Source organism: Doryrhamphus excisus, chromosome 1, assembly GCF_030265055.1.
Source record: "Doryrhamphus excisus isolate RoL2022-K1 chromosome 1, RoL_Dexc_1.0, whole genome shotgun sequence".
In the NCBI taxonomy this organism is placed as follows: Eukaryota; Metazoa; Chordata; class Actinopteri; order Syngnathiformes; family Syngnathidae; genus Doryrhamphus; species Doryrhamphus excisus.
The window spans coordinates 18,419,115-18,438,118 of record NC_080466.1 but is presented as its reverse complement, the minus strand read 5'-3'; the positions used below and the strand labels follow the sequence as shown (position 1 = coordinate 18,438,118).

Sequence of the window (19,004 nt, the reverse complement as noted above, 5' to 3'; positions counted from 1 at the left end):
CCTCAAATTGTCCATAGGTATGAATGTGAGTGTGAATGGTTGTTTGTCTATATGTGCCCTGTGATTGGCTGGCCACCAGTCCAGTATGTACCCCATTTCTCGCTCTTTTGTGAAGATAAGCGGTAGAATATGAATTAATGAATGAACTTAAGCGGGTCAAGCATTGGGGTTAAGTAACAGCGCCACCATGTGGTGTATTTGTCTGAAAAATACCAGCACAGCTTACATAGCTTATATAAATAAATACATACATAATACAAATAAAAACCGTGTAAAACGCAACTGGTGTTTTTTTTCATCTTTTAATAGAAAACCAAAGAGTAACAGTAAGTGTATTCATACAGTCTTTTTTTTTGTTTTTTGCTTGACTGTACTAACTAGAAACAAAGGGGCGGGGCTCTTATAAATACAATAAATACACTACCCCCCCGAACGCATTAAAACATCCAATTTGACGTTGCTTTCACGTATTTTCACACGTAGTTTGACAGCAAATCATAACCCGCCTGTAACCGCTATCTTTTTACTGCAAAGTTCCTTTCGTACGTTGCGACTAATATACATGCTTCTCTATATTATTATTATTATTATTGCATTTGTTATTTAAAAACTCTTTTTTTTTAAATACCCATTTCTATAAAAGTAGTTGTTCATTTGATACCTTTTACTTCATCGCCATGGATCTCCTTTGATCACAAATGTCACAATTCTAGTCTACAAACATTCCAAGATACTCACAGGAACGCCGTTCTGTGTACGGCGTCAACGTGGCGTTGCTGCGGTGACCAGCGGAGAACAAATACTTTGACCTCTAAGTGTGGGACGGAGAAAAAGGGGGCTGGGGGGGGGGGGGGGGGGGGGGGAGACGAGGAGTCTGACATTGGCTCAACCTCTAATCATGAACGGAGGAAGGAGGGGGGCGCATGCAGCAGTTGGGACGCCGCACGTTCTGCAGCATAGACCTGAACAGGTTGTGTTGCCGCTGTTTGGTCTTCTTGCCGCCGCGAGGCGAATCCAGGCCGGTGATGGACTTGCGAAAGGAGGTTTGAGCGATCAGTTTCCTTTCCTGCTCCTTGATTTTGCACTGTAAGTGACTCTGGATGGCAAAACCGAGCGACTCCGGATCCACAGACGCGCCGTAGACTTCCCATGTCATTCCCTGCTCGTCCCAAACGACGTCGTGGACGCTTTTTCCCTTCTGCTTCTGATCATCGTCTTCTTCGTCACTTTTCTCCACTTCGGACTCCTTTGCAAAGTCTTTACCTTTCGGGTTTTCTTGAGGACTCATAGTTTTTGTTACTGTGGACTTGGATGATGTATCAGCTGGTGTAGACCTTTGGGTCTGGTCAGTCTGGGCTGGAACGTCAGACGGTCCTGACGCAACAGTTTTTGTTTCGTTTTTTGTCTCCATCTCCTTCCGGTTGCCGTGCTCGATGTTGATTTGATAAACCGGTTGGAGTTGAGATGAGGTGGTTTCTTTCGGTTTTGCGCCAAGATTTACGTCGTTCCTAGTGGGGCACATCTCCGCCTCAACGGTCAGGCGCTCTGATCTCGGATCTGCAGAAGGTAGAAGTGTATTCATCTGCGGGAGCCCCATCTGATGGAATCCTAAACTCCCGTCGGTTTTGTAGATGACAGCGAGGCTCTGCACCTCGTCATGGGCGCCGGAGTTGGGTCTGAAGGGGAGCAGGCTCGGGCTGGTGGAAACGGACTTGCTAATGGTGCTAGCGACCGCCTGGACTTCTACGTCTTTGCCCTGCTTGACTGGCGTTGATGACAGCGAGGAGGTCATAGTCGAGGCCTCCTTGTAGAGCTTCCTGAGAGGTTCCACCTGGAGTTGTGCGACAGTCATGTCAACATTCTTCGAGGGGTCCATCTGCACGGGTGCTAGCTGATGTTTTTCTACGGGTGCCTCCTGAGTTGAAGGCGAATTCGAGTTCAGTTGGGGGAACTCTTGAGAAACGGAGCGTCTTCGCTTGTGATTGGTCTCCTTTGGACTCTCGGACGCATGAATACACTCGGAGGCACCTTCAAGTGTGAGGTGCCTTGACTCGCCGTGATTTGTCGAGATAATCCGCGGCGAGGTTGCGACCGCCGCCTTGTCCTCAGGGAACGTCTTCCCGATGTTAGTTAAAGGAGAAACAGAGCTCTTAGATGCGACTTTTTCATCAGCAAGGCTTAATAGACTGCTAATATTAGCATTAGCATCCCTCATCTGGTCTCCCACCTCAGCCAAACCTTGACCCGACAAGTCCGCAGTCACCTTAAGGGTCCCATCTGTCGGTTGGACTGGCGTGGCTTTGGTTCCCGTTTTGGGGATCTGATCCTGATTGTGTTCCGGTGTCATGCGTCCGGGTTTCTGACAAACCTGGGAGAGTTTCAAGTCGGGTTCCTTCACCCAGTTGGCGTTGGACTCCTTATTAGTGAGAGGGTCCACCACAGGCACCTGAGGTACCATCTGGACTGTCACTGTCCGTTTTGGGTTGGATCCCATCCTGGAGTCTTGTTACTTCTTGTAATCCAAATATGTACTCTCCTACGAGGGGGGAAACACAGTGACTGTCAATCTTCTGAAGTCATAACAAATTAAGTAGATGTATTTATTATTATTAAGTTACTCAATTACATTTGTGTACTTTCCCACTGTTAATGTTACATTGTCCAATCATCCAATACTTCATCCAATACTTCTCTACAAGAGAGGAGAAATATTATCTCCAGAAACAGATTTGAGTGTGATTCGGCAAGCAAAATAAAACACTTATTAGTTATTACACTACACATCTATAGTGCTTGTATATTTTTATATTTTTCTCTTTATTTTATTTATACACATTTTGTATTTTTTAATTAAAAAATTACAAATCAAACATTTAATTTTAGCATATTTTTCAAATGTTTGATTCCTAAAATTACTTCTTTAAAAAAAAATAATAGCAAAATAAAAGCAAAATTTGTTCTCAATTAGAAATCACTCCACACTCTTTATTGCTCTATGGTTACTTATTGTGTGGAAATATGGGCTAATAACTATAAAAGCAATCTTCACTCACTAAATGTACTGCAAAAAAGGTCAGTAAGGATAATTCAGAGAACATACTAACTCCTTATTTCTAAAATCACTAATACTTCAACTTGCTGATAAAGTTAATCTTCAAACAGCTAAAATAATGCATACGGCTAAAAATAACCAATTAGCTAAAAATGTCATCCAATACTTCTCTACAAGAGAGGAGAAATATGATCTCAGGGAAGAAGTACATTTGAAACACTTATATGCTAGGACTACGTTAAAAAGCCATAGCATTTCAGTATGTGGAATCAAACAATGGAATGGATTGAGTAAGGACCTCAAACAATGCACAACGATGAGCCAGTTCAAGAAACAATACAAGCAGTTGATGTTTGCTAAATACAAGGATGAAGAGTCTTGAACCAGTCATGATGTGCTATATATATCACTATATTGACACTTACTATGGTACCCATTATGTCATTGGATGCTCATATCACCTCGTACTTCGGTATGTGACTAAATTAAATTAAATTAAATTAAATTAAATTAAATTAAATTAAATTAAATTAAATTAAATTAAATTAAATTAAATTAAATTAAATTAAATTAAATTAAATTAAATTAAAGAAAGCAGGAAGTGAACAAATGTAACAGTTACTGATTGTAAAAGTACCAGATGGAGGGGTAGGATTTAATAAGCTTTGCTTCTTCCTACTCCCTTTGGACATGTGGAACTGTGAACTGATTATGTGATGCATTCAATTGTAATCTGATGCATGTTCAAATGAAATAAAACCATTACATTGTTGTACAGTATATGATATACAATATCTACAATAGCTCTTCTTGAAGGTTGCACGGCTTCGAGTGGTTAGTGTGAAGGCCTCACAGCTAGGAGACCAGGGTTCAATTCCACCCTCGGCCATCTCTGTGTGGATTTTGCATGGTCTCCCTGTGCATGTGTGGGTTTTCCAGTTTCCTCCCACATTCCAAAAACATGCTAGGTTAATTAGCGACTCCAAACTGTCCATATAGGTATGAATTGTGAATGGTTGTTTGTCTATATGTGCCCTGTGATTGGACACTTTTGCACCAGTCCAGGGTGTACCCCGCCTCTTGCCCGAAGACAGCTGGGATAGACTCCAGCACCTCTTGCGACCCTCTTGAGGACAAGCGGTAGAAAATGAATGAATGAGCTCTTCTTGAACACAGACACGGACAAACATAGCTTGTTAGCATTGAAGCGACACTTTTGAACTGTCTGAATTCCAGCATGAAGACTAGATTATGTACATCCTGCTGCCAATACACTACAGTCGGACATCTGACACTTTAATTGAAAGATGATGAATAAATATGGAGGACCTAAGTGGGGTGAAATGGATGTAAATAGAAAACAAGGTTGGATAACTGCATGCAAATTGAAGAAATGCACCGTGAATTATAACACATCATTTTAAGAGATGTATTAGAACGGATGTGTTAAAAAAAAAAACTATCATTAACATTAGATAAGGGTGGCACGGCGGTCCTAGTGGTTAGCGCGCAGACCTCACAGCTAGGAGACCAGGGTTCAATTCCACCCTCGGCCATCTCTGTGTGGAGTTTGCATGTTCTCCGGGTATTTTCTCCGGGTACTCCGGTTACCTCCCACATTCCAAAAACATGCTAGGTTAATTAGCGACTCCAAATTGTCCATAGGTATGAATGTGAGTGTGAATGGTTGTTTGTCTATATGCGCCCTGTGATTGGCTGGCGACCAGTCCAGGGTGTACCCCGCCTCTCGCCCATAGACAGCTGGGATAGGCTCCAGCATACCCCCGCGACCCTCGTGAGGAAAAAGCGGTAGAAAATGAATGAATGAATGAACATTAGATAATAATGCAACAGTATGCAAATTAGGGTTGTTGATGTTGGAAAAGCTTTTGCTTTTTTGGATCAGAGGGTGAGAGTATTAGTAATGACTCAGGGTTGATGCAGTTGCACTCGAGATAAGACAATCAGAATGATGGATGACTCCATTACTAATTAAGCATTTCATTGACACACTATTCTCCACAAACTGACATTTTCATATAGAATTCAGCATCACTTCCATGCATAACATGCGGGCGCCTTACTGAATAGACAAGTGTAGCATCTGTGTCTCCCTGCTATACTATTCATGTGCCGATCTGTCACCGTAGTGCAAATATTGATGGGAAACACATCCTCCTTGTCATTGCATGTTCGGCTTGGGTTTTAATTGAAACCTGATGATTTTATAGCATGCAAGTACATAATAAAAATGATAATATTCAAAAGAGCAATGCATGTAATGTGAAGTATTGTATTTTTGCACTGCATGTCCCACCCTTAACATCCTCACAGGCCAATGATGTGTATTGCTGCTTACGTTTGACCTTGCGGGTGCACGCAACCTAGTAAAAAGCACTATGCTGTGTAGTGGAAACAACAAAAAAAGGGGGGGCTTACCTTAGCTTGCGGGGGGGGGGGGATCAGCACCGCTTTACAGGTCCTGTTAAGGAGCGCTGCAGTTTGCGCATCCGTAGTCCGTGAGATGAGGCTGAAAGCCCTGACATGAATATGGAAAAGCAGTCTCTATGACATGCGGACACGCCCTCCTGCAAGATTTTCTCCCTTTTTTTTAGGAGGAGGAGAGAGGAGGAGGAGGAGAAGGGGGAGGAGACGCAACGCACACAATCCAAGCTGCAGTGAGTCACCGATAAAAGGCTTCAAACGAAAGATGCAGCCTTTCGCAAATAAAAAAAAAAAAAAAAGGAAAATATTCACACACAGTGATGACGGTGCGTGGCATCCCTTAGTGGGCTGGTCCACCACGCACGGTGTTCACCGTGCACTATAGAGTAAAAAGCACATGATGAATGGATGAGTGTTCGATGCTTCATTCACTGCGATAATGCAATATCAAAGTCCAATATTAGAACTAATAACAATACAATTGTTTCATATTGTAACATTGTACATTAATTATGGGGAAAATATTATGTAATACAGAATATTATGAATCTTTGTACGTAATAGTCATTAAAATATGTAATACAAATCAAATGGCAGTGTATATTATGTATTTAAATATGAGACCAATATATGGAATATAATTTAATATGACCATAAAAATGTGCGTACAAATAAAAGCCTTTTTCCGCCTAACCGCCAATACAACTAATATTTTCTGCATTTTAGCAAAGAAACACCCCAGCTTGTATATATTTGAATGCCCTATAATAATAATAATAATAATAATAATGATAATAATAATAATAATAATATGCTATACATATCACTATACTGACAGTTACTATGGTACCGATTATGTCATTGTATGGTCATATCACGTCATACTTCTGTACGTGACAAAAGTAAAATAAAATAAAAAATTATTTAAAAAAATACTTAAACTATATAAGGAAAGCAGGAAGTGAACAAATGTAACAGTTACTGATTGTAAAAGTACCAGATGGAGAGGTAGATTATTCCCAATTATTATATTTTATTACATTTTATTATGAATTGTTATTATTTTTAAAAACAAGTAATTTTAGGAATGAAACATTTGAAAAATATGCTAGAATTAAATGTTTAATTTACAATTTATTAATTACTTTAATTAAAAGTTAATTTATTAATTGTATGGTCATACCACCTCGTACTTCGGTACCTGACAAAAAATAATAATAATAATAAAATAAAATAAAAACAAACTATATTAGGAAAGCAGGAAGTGAACAAATGTACCAGTTACTGATTGTAAAAGTACCAGATGGAGGGGTAGGATTTAATAAGCTTTGCTTCTTCCTACTCCTTTTTGACATGTGGAACTGTGAACTGATTATGGGATGCATTCAATTGTAATCTGATGCATGTTCAAATGAAATAAAACCATTACCATTACCATAATAATAATTTAATAAAAATTCAACATTATTTAATACCTCACCCCGATAGATGCCTGGTACTCTCTGCAGTTCAGCAACTAAACAACCCCTATCTATATATGCAGCATTTATTATACACATAATATTTGATTATATTATATTGTCTTCTGAATAGTATGAAATATTGCAGTAAATAACTGCTGTGGGCCACAATAAAGCACACAGTACATATTAGTACATACCTGTACACAGCATGAGGCGATCTTTCTTCACTGGTCAAGCAAGAAGTTTCAATCAGGGGACTGACAGGCACCCTAATTACACCACAGTGTATTTACGTCCGGAGGCCCCGCAGTTAGAGGTGCATCGGGGGCAGTCAGGTGAGTATACTGGTGTTGTGATAAATGAGGAAAACAACAACAACAACAACCAGGGCACACACACACACACAAATAATATAGAACCACTCAACCACTTAAAGGGGCTAAACCCTGCACATCTCAGTGGGTGGGGGGTTTTCAAGAAAAAGCACTAAATGGAATGAGCGGTTTACTGCTGCAGAAGCGGAAAGTTGGTACACATGGACTTCCTAACGTTGTGACGTGAGAAGGTCAAAAGATCTTGTGGAAGTCTTGTAAAGTTCTGGTACCATGCTATGTGTGTATAAGGTCTTTATTTTCAATACATTTTGTATTGAAGACCAAATTAAAGGCCAAATAGTGGTCTTATTTGTTATAGACAGTGTATGGCAGCATCTTGTGGTTGTTTTGGGAATTAGCACAATTAACTGCGTCCAGCTATTGCAATTAAAATCATGAAAAAACAGGTCTGGACACTAGATGGCGCTGCAAGCCAAGCACAAACCTCCCCGTTAAAAGGAGCGTGTGCGGTGTTTATAAACATCCCGTAAACTTGACTGTCATCACATTCAACGTTTTTGATTGACCGAATTACACAACTGGAAAAGAAAATCACAAAACTACAGATATAAGTCTTACATTTAGAGGTGTAAGTTGTTCAAATATCATCCTAACCCTCGCTTCATTGTTGCACCTGAAGCTTGTGTGTAAGCGACCCTGAACGCCACACCAATGCAGGCTGACATCTTGCTAACAGTCCACGCACATTCGTTGACTACACAGAAAACATAGCTTGCCGCTGAAGATAAGCTTGGATACGTTTTATTTTAAATGATAAGATAATAACAAGGGTAAGAGCCACAAAATCAACAAAATAATTTAGCTATACCGTATATGTGAACATCGAGCGAACAAAGCTAGCTACCGGTAATAGACAACCTGTTGTCTGGACGACGCTTTCACTGTCAATCAGTCACTGAAGCAGTTAGTTTGCTTATAAAGTTGTTATCAAGAAGCTATTTATGATCATATATGTGCCGTGAAAGCGACAGTGCACTCACATGTCTACGTAACGTCAGGTCGACGTTTGTTTTTATGCTAGCACTTATTAGCAGCGATGCTAGCCGAGCCATTGTTGTGGCAGCTGGGATACTAGTCAGCGAGTCTCACTGCGCATGTGCAATTTTGCTCAACATTGTTATCGTCGCTATAAATGATTTAATAAGCGAATTTCACACAGTAAATCATATTTGTCACAATTACACAGGCGCCAGGAACACATTAACATCAGACATGTCTTACATCATGTAAATAACTCGTATCAAAATGATGACATGCCTTGTAATATCAAGATTACTCAGATTTTATTATCAGATATATATATTTTGCATGTCTGAGTACCAGTACCTAGAAACAAAATACTCTAAAATGCTCTACTTTTTATGTTGTATATTTTTCTTTTTTTTAGTTGGTCACAAAATATAAAGAATTAGTTTTTTTATGTGATGTAAATTATTATGACCCTGTTTAGTATATTTACAACTGTTCAAGGGGTGAATGCTGTTTATTTTCAATTGTTCACCTTTTAGGAAGCATGCTGGCCTGTATCTGGCAATACGTGTACACATACTACCTCAGGTACTGGCTGAAGTGGTTGATCAGGCAGGCAACAGGCACCTGCGAGCTGCAGAGAATATGCTTGGGATACCAACCGGGAGCGACCAGAACAACAAAAACAGGTAAGAAAATCATCCCAAATGTGATGTTTCAATCAAATTTTCACACTTTTGTGTGCTATTGCAGAATACTCCCTGGGGTTGTCAAAGAGCAAGGTAAGCCATTTCATATTGGGGTATAGGCGTCAATAGCTTTTCCTATTGAGCTTATGTAATATGGGGAGCCTTTAAACCCATCAGAATTATCAGCGGTGCAAAGGTCTAATGTTGCACAGTTGTAAACAGGATCCGTCCTGATTTGTATCATCTAGAACAGGGGTCTCAAACACGTGGCCCGCAGGACACTAGTTTGAGGCCCCCGCCTTGATATGAAAGTTTAATGTTAGTGTGGCCCGTGCCACAATTGAAAAAAGTTTTATATGGATGCTGTATGGTATCATACCCAGAAAAAATTATTACGTTTGATTAATGTTCATGTTAAAGGTTAAATAACTGTTAATAGTTATCCTCCCTATCCGTGTGGAAGTGGTAAGTTTTGGGCTTTTTTAAGTTTAAAGGAAATAACTTGGAGGCTACCGTTTAGGTCGCTAGATCTCTAGTTTGCGAGTTAGCATGTGTCTCAAGACCCTGCAGTTGCGCAATACAGTAAACCTCGGATATATCAGACTCGGATATATCGGAAATTCGCTCACAATGGACAGATAAAAAAGAACCATTTTTTCTGTAATGCATTTCCAATAAAAATTCATTGCATATATCGGATTTTTTATAACGGATTTCGCCTATTTCGGACAAAATCTCCAGTCCCGTTCCAATGCATTTCCATTAAATTTCCCTCGCATATATCGGATGGCCGCATCGTGGCGCTCCGATTCGCCGAATCGTGACAGGCCGCTATATGACGTCATTTGCAGCGTTTGCAGCGTTGCCTGCGCGTCCAGGTACATTGGAAACATAGTCAAGGAAGTGCCTTTTTATAACGGATAAAATCCGATTTACGCATATACCGGATATAAATCCGATATATGTGTAAAACGGACATTTTCCGGTATACGCATATAACGGATTTCGCTTATATCGGACAAAACCAGTGGGAACAATTGAATCCGATATATCTGAGGTTTACTGTATGTTGTAAATAAAAAGAGTATAAATGTGACTATAGTCGTGTTTTGTCATGTCTACAGGGCTCTAATAATACTTTGTTAATTTTAATCTGAAAAAAATAATTTGTCTACCCACCAACTAGTATATGTGGTTTCTTGAGTTTGTATTATTTGCTGTTTTATTATTATTATTATGTTTATTTATTACTGATTGATTGATTTTCTTTATTCTTTATTTATTTTTTATCTTATTTTGTGCAGAAAAATAAAAGTAAGATATTTGAGAACAGTGGAATGTTTTATCAGAGCTTTTATTGTAGAAAATCGGAACCAAAGCACTGAAAAAGTTTGTATATTTTTCTGTTTTTAATAAGTGTATTTTTTTGGAAAACCTGATGTGGCCCAGTCTCACCCAGACCCTAGCTCCAGTGGCCCCCAAGTAAATTAAGTTTGAGACCCCTGATCTAGAACATCGTCTTGCTACACTTGGCGCGTGGTCTTCATTTTCTAAAGCATACAAACCATTATTCTACAGTCTAGAACAGGGGTCGGGAACCTTTTTGGCTACAAGAGCCATGAAGGCCAGATATTTTTAAATGTGTATCTGTGAGAGCCATGTACATTTTTTTGAACATTGAATGCAATAAAATGTGTGCATTTTTATGTAAGGCCAACAGTTTTAGATATAATGGGCTCTAATTACGTAGACCAGGAACACTACCCCACGCCAAGGGGGTGTGGCCAGCACACTTTTGTGAGCAGCGCAGTGTCCAATAATAAATCAAATACTTGCTGCCATTAATGCAACTTCTGCTGCTGCATGGTTTTGCACCGTATTCAGTACACGTATTTCATTCTTTTGGCCATCTTTGCCAGAAGGCTTGGTTCTGCAGCTTTAGCTAGGTGACTATTTGACTAAAGGAGGAAAGTTTACATTTACATCTTAATGACCGAGGTACACTACCGCATTACCCAGTAATAATCGAGTTTTGGTGTTTGACCTGGAAAATATCATCAGGAAAGATAGATATGGTTGGCCGTATTGCAGTAGAAAATAGATGGACGGATTAAAATGCATAAGAAAGTTGTTGATTTTTAATATTTTTAACAGTGATTTCTGTGATGTTTACTTTAAAATGTTAGCAAACATACATTTTTATTGTGGTAAGAAATGCTTGAGAGCCAGATACAGTCATCAAAAGAGCCCTACCTGGCTCCCGAGCCATAGGTTCCCTACCTCTGGTCTAGAAATTCTGTCTATGAAAATTACATGAAATATACAAATTGCAGTTGATTGCTGCTGGCAGTGCGAAGCAGACTCCTGCTCCGGTGGTACAAGGACCGAATGGCACGTAGTAGCGTGCCACCAATCCCGTACTCCCGCAACACCTCCTACAAGACTCAAACTCTCCATCCCCAAAGTTCGTACCGTCTTTGGACGCAGCTCTTTCCAGTTTGCTACAGCTAATGACTGGAACACCGTACAAAACTCTCTAAAACTTTCAGCCTTCACATCTCTCTCTGTCTTTAAACAAAACTTGCAACTAATTACATCTGACTTATGCACTTGCTGATTAGGCCTATTGCCATATCCCATTGTTTTAATGTTGCTTTTGTATTACATATTTACGGTATTGATATTTGTCATTTTATATAACATTTTTCTTATTTTCAGCACTCCCCTCGCCCATCAAAGTGCTTTTGCTCTTTGTTCAGGCTGCATTTGTAAATAAGAATTTGTTCTTAAATTGCTTGCCTGGGTAAATAAAGGTAAAATAAAATAAATAAAAAAAAGACCACGCAACTATATTCTAAGTTGAGGTCAACAGGCCCCCATCCCCACTGTAAACAGTGTGGACTGGGCACTGCTTCCCCTTTCTAAGGCATTGAATGGTTTGCAAGAACGACCGAAAATTCTGCTCCATGGTCTCACTCTTTTCAGCTCTACGGCACCCCTAATCTGTGGTGTCGGGTTTGGGGTTTGGCACCACAAGCTCCGAATTCCCCTCAGAAATGGGGGAATTGGGTTAATTTCAACTCTGGAGTTGAACAAGGTCCAGCCCCTTTCGAGTTTGGGTCGAGGGGAGTCCAGCTATGTCTAGTCGCATAAGCTCGGCCGAGGTTATATAGTCCCAGACACAGTAGCCCCCACTAAACCCCCCCCCCCCACCATGATAAGGTTGTGATTCACATATATATATATATATATATATATATATATATTTATTTTTTTTTTTTTCAATTACATTATACAGTACTTTTTCTTCCTCCACAGCTTCTAAGATGTGCCCTGGAAACCAGCGAGGACAAGTTACAACAATGTGTGGAGCACATCATGAAGGAGAAGAAAGTTAAACTGCAGATTAATCCGCTGTAAAGCCACACACTCTTCTTCCCAAAATAATGCTTCCTGTACTGTTAAACTGTTTTTTTTTTACCTGATTTCGTCCTTGTAGGTTCAAAGAGAGCCTGCACACGTCTCTGCTGCAGATAACAGGATACAAACGCCTGTACGCGTCCGTGGAAGACACCAGGAAGGAAGTGTTCAACTCGGATAACCAAGAACACGAGGCCATGTTGCTCAAGGTGCTAAAAATAAGATAGTCACGACTGCTAGTACAAATTTGCATCTTACGTACTTATTTTTAATATTGTCACATGTAGAAGAGCTACCTTCAAATTAACTTTATCATCAACCCTGTAAGTGACAAAGCGTACAAAAGCTGTCTAGACGAGAGCTAGCGCCAGCAATTAATTGTAAAAATATGTTAACTGCCGTTAACAACACATACCTCATAAATTCCATAAAATCAGCCGCAACTTTGTTCACATGACTTGAACAACGATGCGGCTGATTTATGGCTAGAAGAACTAGAGTTCCACTGCATGATGGACGAAATGTGTGTCGCACTCAGCTCTGGGAGTTACTCATGCCGGGCGTCAAGCTGGACTCCAGAGTGACCAAGCAGTGGGGGGACATCGGCTTCCAAGGGGACGACCCTAAGACCGACTTCAGAGGAATGGGCATGCTGGGCCTCATCAACCTCCTGTGAGTCCTGAATCTAAATCCTAATGGAATTAGTAACACAACATTATAGGCTGTTAAAGTTTTAGGCACAGCTTGTTCTCATTCAAAGCATACAAAAAGTGGTCTTGTTGTTTTTGTCACAGTTTCTTCAGTCAAAACTACACGGAGGAAGCACGCATGGTGTTGTCTCATGCTAATCATCCTAAACTGGGGTGAGGACAAATCCAAATCATCACATTTCTTCTACTCCTGATATCACACTCATTTGGATTCAATGGATTTCCAGGTACTCGTACGCCATCGTCGGGATCAACCTGACGGAGATGGCCTACAGCCTCCTGAAGAGCGGCGCTCTCAAAGCTCATTTCTACAACACGGTGGCGGGCACACCTCAGCTACGACATTTTCATCAGTTTTACTGTGAGTGTAAATCGCCTTGACTTGACTGAAAAGCTTAGCTGAGGTCTTATTCTCCCTTCTTGAGGCGGCAAACAGAGACAGCGCCTCTGCTGATGGCAACCAAGTACTGCACTGCATTTTGACATTTTGTCAGGATAGTGCATGAAATGCAAAATTGAAGAAATTTGTGGACAAATAGGCCCAGTCGCTGTCAATTAGCTCACTTCTGCTGCTCGCTGTTGTGCCTCATGATAAACTCATTTATTCAGTCAAGACAATGCATGACATGCTGCTTAGTACAAAGTCTTTGCTGAAGTTGCGGGAAAAATTAAACACTTGACTCAAAATTTGCACAAATGTGTGGGTTGTCGTACTTGGATGACGCTGTCATGGAAATAAGCGTAAATATTCAATCGAGACACTGCATGATATGCTGTTTGTTGTTATGCCTTGCTGAACTCATGGGGGAAAAAAATCGTCTCAGACACCGTCACGGAAATAAGCCGATTTATTCAATCAAGACAATGCGTGATATGAAAAACTGCACCGATCTGGCATCTCATTTTTTGGGGGGGTCACATGATCAACAGCATATGCTGTCTTGTTATGTTTTTGTTATTGGATAAAACAATAACACAGCATCTCGTCTTGTCTTCCAGGCTACCTGGCGTTCGAGTTTGACAAATTCTGGATCGCAGAGGAACCCGAAAGCATCATGCTGTTCAATCAGTACAGAGAAAAATTCCATAATTTGGTCCAGACCCAGTTGAAGGACCCCAATGTGTCTCTCGTGCTCTAATCCAGCTAACAACTAACGCTTAGCACCGGGAAGGAAACACAAACCTCTTCGGGGAGTGGTTTGTGACGATTTGAGCTCTTTCAACAAGCCAGCAGCCGACTTGCTGCGGTGGTCCAAAGACTCTTGGAAAAATGTTAAATCACGTTAACACTTTACGTTCAGCTCAGGATTTTGATATTTATGTCCTTAATAATGTGACAAATGCTTGTTTGATGTGTGACTTTAACCATTAAACACACACACACACACACACACATATGTTTGCTGTCTAAACTTAGAATAATAAGAACAGGTTAAATATATGTATTGATATATGTAGGATGCATATAAACATGTAGTACATTACACCATAGGGCACCATGAGTACTTCAGCTGCTTCAAGAGTCAATATTGTCTCGTTTGTCTTGTTAAAAGTGCAGTTTTTCTTCTTCACACTTAAGCATCAGGCACACCTGCACGATGGAACATCAGTCAGTAAAAAAAAAAATGTTTATGTAAATGCAAAATGCAGCCCCCATGTTAAATTCATATCAGTCCAAATCTATTGCAGTCACACACTGCTGTGGGATGGCCTCATATACTGTATATTTAAGAGGACTTATTAGCAAGTGTACCTAATACAGTGCTCGGTGCGTTCCTGCTCAGTTAGTGGCCTCAAACCTCTTCTTGGTGACCATCATGCCTCGTTTTATTTGCTCAAAGGACACGAACATCACAATGTTCCATGAGCCCAGTCTCAGGAAGGATGGCACAAATCTAAAACACACACAAAAAAAAGGTAAAATTAAGATTAATTCATTCATTTTCTACCACTTTTCCTCATGAGGGTCACAGGTATGCTGGAGCCTATCCCAGCTGTCTTTGGGCTGGACTGGTGGCCAGCCAATCACAGGGCACATATAGACAAACAACCATTCACACTCACATTCATACCTATGGACAATTTGGAGTCGCTAATTAACCTAGCATGTTTTTGGAATGTGGGAGGAAACCGGAGAAAACCCACGCATGCTCAGGGAGAACATCAGGGGAACAAACTCCACACAGAGATGCCCGAGGGTGGAATTGAACCCTGGTTTCCTAGCTGTGAGGTCTGCGCGCTAACCACCACAAAGATCACACACAAAAAAAAACACGAGTGAGCGCTCACCCCTTGTAGAAAGCCGTGGGCCCCTCTTTGGTGAGCATGGTCCAGGCGCAGTTGATAGCGCTCCTGTACTGACCCGGCGGTGAGTTCATGTACCTGGTCTTCACCACGTCGACCGGGGAGGCGATCACCGTGGTAACGAAGCCGGCTCCGAAGGCGGACACGAAGTGACACGGAAGATTGTCTGCGCAAATTGTCATATCAGCACTTTGTATGGACGATTGTGTTATCAGCTGGAGGGACAGTGGGTGTGTGGGCTCTCAGCCAATCAGCTGTCAGTATACATGTGCGTGTGCGCTCACCTGACATGAGCTTGTGTCGCAGGATGGCCTCTTTGATGAGGTCATAGGTTACCAGCTCTGTGCAGTTGACCAGCGCGTTCCTCGTGATGTTGGGAAGCGTTCCTGCACGTTTTTTTTTTACAAAATATTACATAAAATTATTTTTTTAAGTTATTTTTAAGTAAAAATACGTTTTAAAAAGAAGAACCTTTCCAGAGTCCTCGCAGGCCCTCGTTCTGGAAGATGTGTTTGTAGGCCTGCATGGTTCCACTGTAGCGCCGCGCCATGCCGTCCAGGTTCATCTGAGCTTGGAACCTCACCTTCACCACGTCTGTGGGCTGAGCGAAGGACACCGCCATGGCGCCCGTCGTGCAGCCGGCCAGGATACGCACCAACACTCCCGGATCTGTAAAACACAAACACAAACAGTCAAGTACTGCAATACTCACATTCATATGCAGTACACCGACACACAAATCGTTCAATTCCAGCCGTGCTTCAAAAGCCGTCCCACTCTATAACGGACATTTTTGATGATTTTGACACAGAATTTTGTGTCCTCGAGCTATATAGACATGGTCAATACCAAACGAAAGATTAGACTCTCATCTTTCATCAGAGAAAAAATATTTGTTTCTACCTTTTTCCGTTTTTTAGTAATCAGCAGTAAAACATAGGTAAGTTTCAGCAAAATATCACTTCTCAACAAAATACACATATTTAGCCACATATATTTAGCTGCACGTTGGTCGAGTGGCGCACAGACCTCACAGCTAGGAGACCCGGGTTCAATTCCACCCTCGGCCATCTCTGTGTGGAGTTTGCATGTTCTCCCCGTGCATGCATGGGTTTTCTCCGGGTACTCCGGTTTCCTCCCACATTCCAAAAACATGCTAGGTTAATTGGCGACTCCAAATTGTCCATAGGTATGAATGTGAGTGTGAATGGTTGTTTGTCTATATGTGCCCTGTGATTGGCTGGCGACCAATCCAGGGTGTACTCCGCCTCTCACAGAGAAGACAGCTGGGATAGGCTCCAGCACCCCCGCAACCCTTGTGAGGATAAGCGGAAGAAAATGAATGAATGAAAAATACGGGCTGCATGGCGGCCGGGTACTCCGGTTTCCTCCCACATTCCAAAAACATGCTAGGTTAATTGGCGACTCCAAATTGTCCATAGGTATGAATGTGAGTGTGAATGGTTGTTTATCTATATGTGCCAGCTGGGATAGGCTCCAGCACCTCCATGACCCTCGTGAGAATACACGGTAGAAAATGAATGAATGAATATTTAGCCAAAATGTCAACACAGAACCACTGTTTTAATGGAACAAACTGCTCAGCTGATGGCTTCATCATAAACAGCTGGGTTCAATATTTTAAAGCGCATGCAGAGGTTAATAATAATAAAAAACATTTCATAAAAAATATTTTAATAACACTAATTGTCATGAAAAAAAAGTTGCATACTTACTGTGTGCCCCTCCAGTGTAGAAGTCCCTGACGTTGTCGTAGAGTCCGATCCGAACGGAGGCAAAACACACTTGCCTCTGCAGACCCGCCACCAGGCCGTTGTACAGCGCCCTGGGCCCCTCGGTGCGGATCATGGTGCTGATGGTGCCGAACACGCCTCTGTAGCGGATGTTCTTGGCTGCCTCCACCGCCTTCTCGCCTTGGATCTGAACTCAAAGAACGCCATCTTTCAGGACAACAATGGCAACACAATGACGCCATTAGAGATAAAACCCGTACGCTTTTACCTGCAGTCTGACTTTGGCCGTGTCCAGAGGGAACGTGACGATGTCGGCGATGCAAGCTGCCGCTCCTGCGCTTGCCATCTTTACACCAAGAGGTGGGGGGACGTCTGAGGGTTTGAGACCCACCATCTTCTCCTAAATCTGAATTTGAAAGCACTAAAATGAGGCATGAGGCAACGTTTACATTATGGGGTGTCCAAACAAGCCATTTTCATATTTTTATTAATATTATTATTATATTTTATTTTTTTGCACTTTTTTTTATTTACATATATTTAAACTTTTTCTCATTTTACTTTTGACATTCTTAATATGACTTTTTTTTCCCAAAAATTGCGACATTATGCTTCTAAAAGTATTTTACGCCCTCAAAATATTTTATTCTTGTGAAATTCTTATTTTCTGAAGATTACAACATTTTCTTATTAGGACTTTAATTTTCATCATATTTTAAGTTATTCACAAAACAACTTCTTCCAAACTTAATAATTTTTTTTCTGTTTCTCCTAATACTTTTGACTTAAAAATGTTTTTTTTTCAAAATTTTTTTCGTTCTAAAATGACTCAAAATAGTACAATTCTTGAAAAATGTATTAGTTTTTTGTCACAAGATTCAAACGTTTATCTTTTATGACTTTATTCTCAAAAATATAACGTTTTCTAACCAAATTTCCCCCAAATTCTAACTTTATTCTTTATTTTGTTTCTCATTCTGACTTAAAAAAGTGTCATTTTTTCTTTAGTATTTTAAAATCACATTTTTGTCCCCCTTAAAAATTTACTCTTTTTCACTCAGATTATTATGCCTTTATTCCCATATTATGAATTTTGCAACCAAATTTTCCCCAAAATTGCAACTTTATTCTTTAATATTTTAACTCTGCGTTTCTAAAAAATAAGATTTTTTTTAAACTTTATTCTTTATTTTGTTTCTCATTCTGACTTTAAAAAAAGTGTAATTTTTTCTTTAGTATTTTAAAATCACATTTTTGTCCCCCTTAAAAATGTACTTTTTTCCCTCAGATTATTACGACTTTATTCCCACATAATGAATTTTGCAACCAAATTTTCCCCAAAATTGCAACTTTATTCTTTAATATTTTAACTTTGCGTTTCTAAAAATAAAATTTTATTCTTGTAAAAATGCCCTATTTTGTACTATTATAACTCAATTCTAATATTTCAACCTTATCGCTGTAAAATTTGCGCTCTTTTGTTTTTTGTTGTAAGTTATGTTGTTTAGTAATATGTTTGGCAGATAGCCCCCATGCCACACTTTGGACATCCCTTGCTCAGCGGTTCTGCAGTAAGAAGTGTACTTACATGCTTTATGATTCGGACCCTTGGGTGTCAACCAGGCAGGATTGGATAATAATCCATAAAAGGCGTCCACGCGGCACGGAAGGACGTCTTGGTGTTTTTGCTCTGTATTTATATATTTTCTGGCTGGCCGGCTTCTTTATGACACACGAGAGGCGTTACTGTAGGTTCTCCCGAGTCAAAGCAAAGTCCATCGACTGCCAAAGAGTCAATGTTCA

At 40.5% G+C, this 19,004-nt stretch overlaps 3 protein-coding genes across 4 annotated transcripts; 1 reads left to right on the top strand and 2 right to left on the bottom strand.

The window, feature by feature from the left end:
- Positions 1–163: 163 nt before the first annotated feature.
- gprin3b (GPRIN family member 3b) lies at positions 164–8,428 on the bottom strand. The gene is made up of 3 exons (XM_058064471.1): positions 7,158–8,428; positions 5,492–5,591; positions 164–2,536 (listed from the first exon to the last, which is right to left on the bottom strand). The coding sequence occupies exon 3, from the start codon at positions 2,492–2,494 to the stop codon at positions 893–895; it is 1,602 nt and encodes a 533-aa protein (XP_057920454.1). The 5' UTR covers positions 2,495–2,536; positions 5,492–5,591; positions 7,158–8,428; the 3' UTR covers positions 164–892.
- elmod2 (ELMO/CED-12 domain containing 2) lies at positions 7,967–14,500 on the top strand. Its single transcript, XM_058064503.1, has 9 exons — positions 7,967–8,125; positions 8,864–9,013; positions 9,078–9,106; positions 12,332–12,429; positions 12,513–12,642; positions 12,972–13,105; positions 13,228–13,296; positions 13,371–13,504; positions 14,143–14,500. Exons 2-9 carry the CDS (start codon positions 8,869–8,871, stop codon positions 14,280–14,282), a joined length of 879 nt encoding a protein of 292 aa, XP_057920486.1. The 5' UTR covers positions 7,967–8,125; positions 8,864–8,868; the 3' UTR covers positions 14,283–14,500.
- ucp1 (uncoupling protein 1) lies at positions 13,974–18,952 on the bottom strand. Of its 2 annotated transcripts, XM_058064493.1 has the most exons (8): positions 18,790–18,952; positions 17,470–17,607; positions 17,184–17,388; positions 15,919–16,116; positions 15,732–15,833; positions 15,433–15,613; positions 14,897–15,038; positions 13,974–14,734 (listed from the first exon to the last, which is right to left on the bottom strand). In XM_058064493.1, exons 2-7 carry the CDS (start codon positions 17,593–17,595, stop codon positions 14,924–14,926), a joined length of 927 nt encoding a protein of 308 aa, XP_057920476.1. In that variant the 5' UTR covers positions 17,596–17,607; positions 18,790–18,952; the 3' UTR covers positions 13,974–14,734; positions 14,897–14,923. The 2 variants fall into 2 exon arrangements, with proteins under 2 accessions (XP_057920476.1, XP_057920466.1); XM_058064483.1 differs by having other exon boundaries at positions 13,974–15,038.
- Between the last annotated feature and the right edge of the window lie 52 nt (positions 18,953–19,004).

Excerpts from the sequence above, each read along its gene's own strand:
- elmod2 (XM_058064503.1), top strand. The coding sequence starts at position 8,869 with ATGCTGGCCTGTATCTGGCAATACGTGTACACATACTACCTCAGGTAC. Across the intron at positions 12,643-12,971 it reads ACGAGGCCATGTTGCTCAAG|CTCTGGGAGTTACTCATGCC; the intron begins GTGCTAAAAATA and ends TGTCGCACTCAG. Across the intron at positions 13,297-13,370 it reads GCTAATCATCCTAAACTGGG|GTACTCGTACGCCATCGTCG; the intron begins GTGAGGACAAAT and ends ATGGATTTCCAG.
- ucp1 (XM_058064483.1), bottom strand. The coding sequence starts at position 17,595 with ATGGTGGGTCTCAAACCCTCAGACGTCCCCCCACCTCTTGGTGTAAAG. Across the intron at positions 16,117-17,183 it reads CTACACTGGAGGGGCACACA|ATCCGGGAGTGTTGGTGCGT; the intron begins GTAAGTATGCAA and ends TGTGTTTTACAG. Across the intron at positions 15,039-15,432 it reads CCCACGGCTTTCTACAAGGG|ATTTGTGCCATCCTTCCTGA; the intron begins GTGAGCGCTCAC and ends TGTGTGTTTTAG.
- gprin3b (XM_058064471.1), bottom strand. The coding sequence starts at position 2,494 with ATGGGATCCAACCCAAAACGGACAGTGACAGTCCAGATGGTACCTCAG.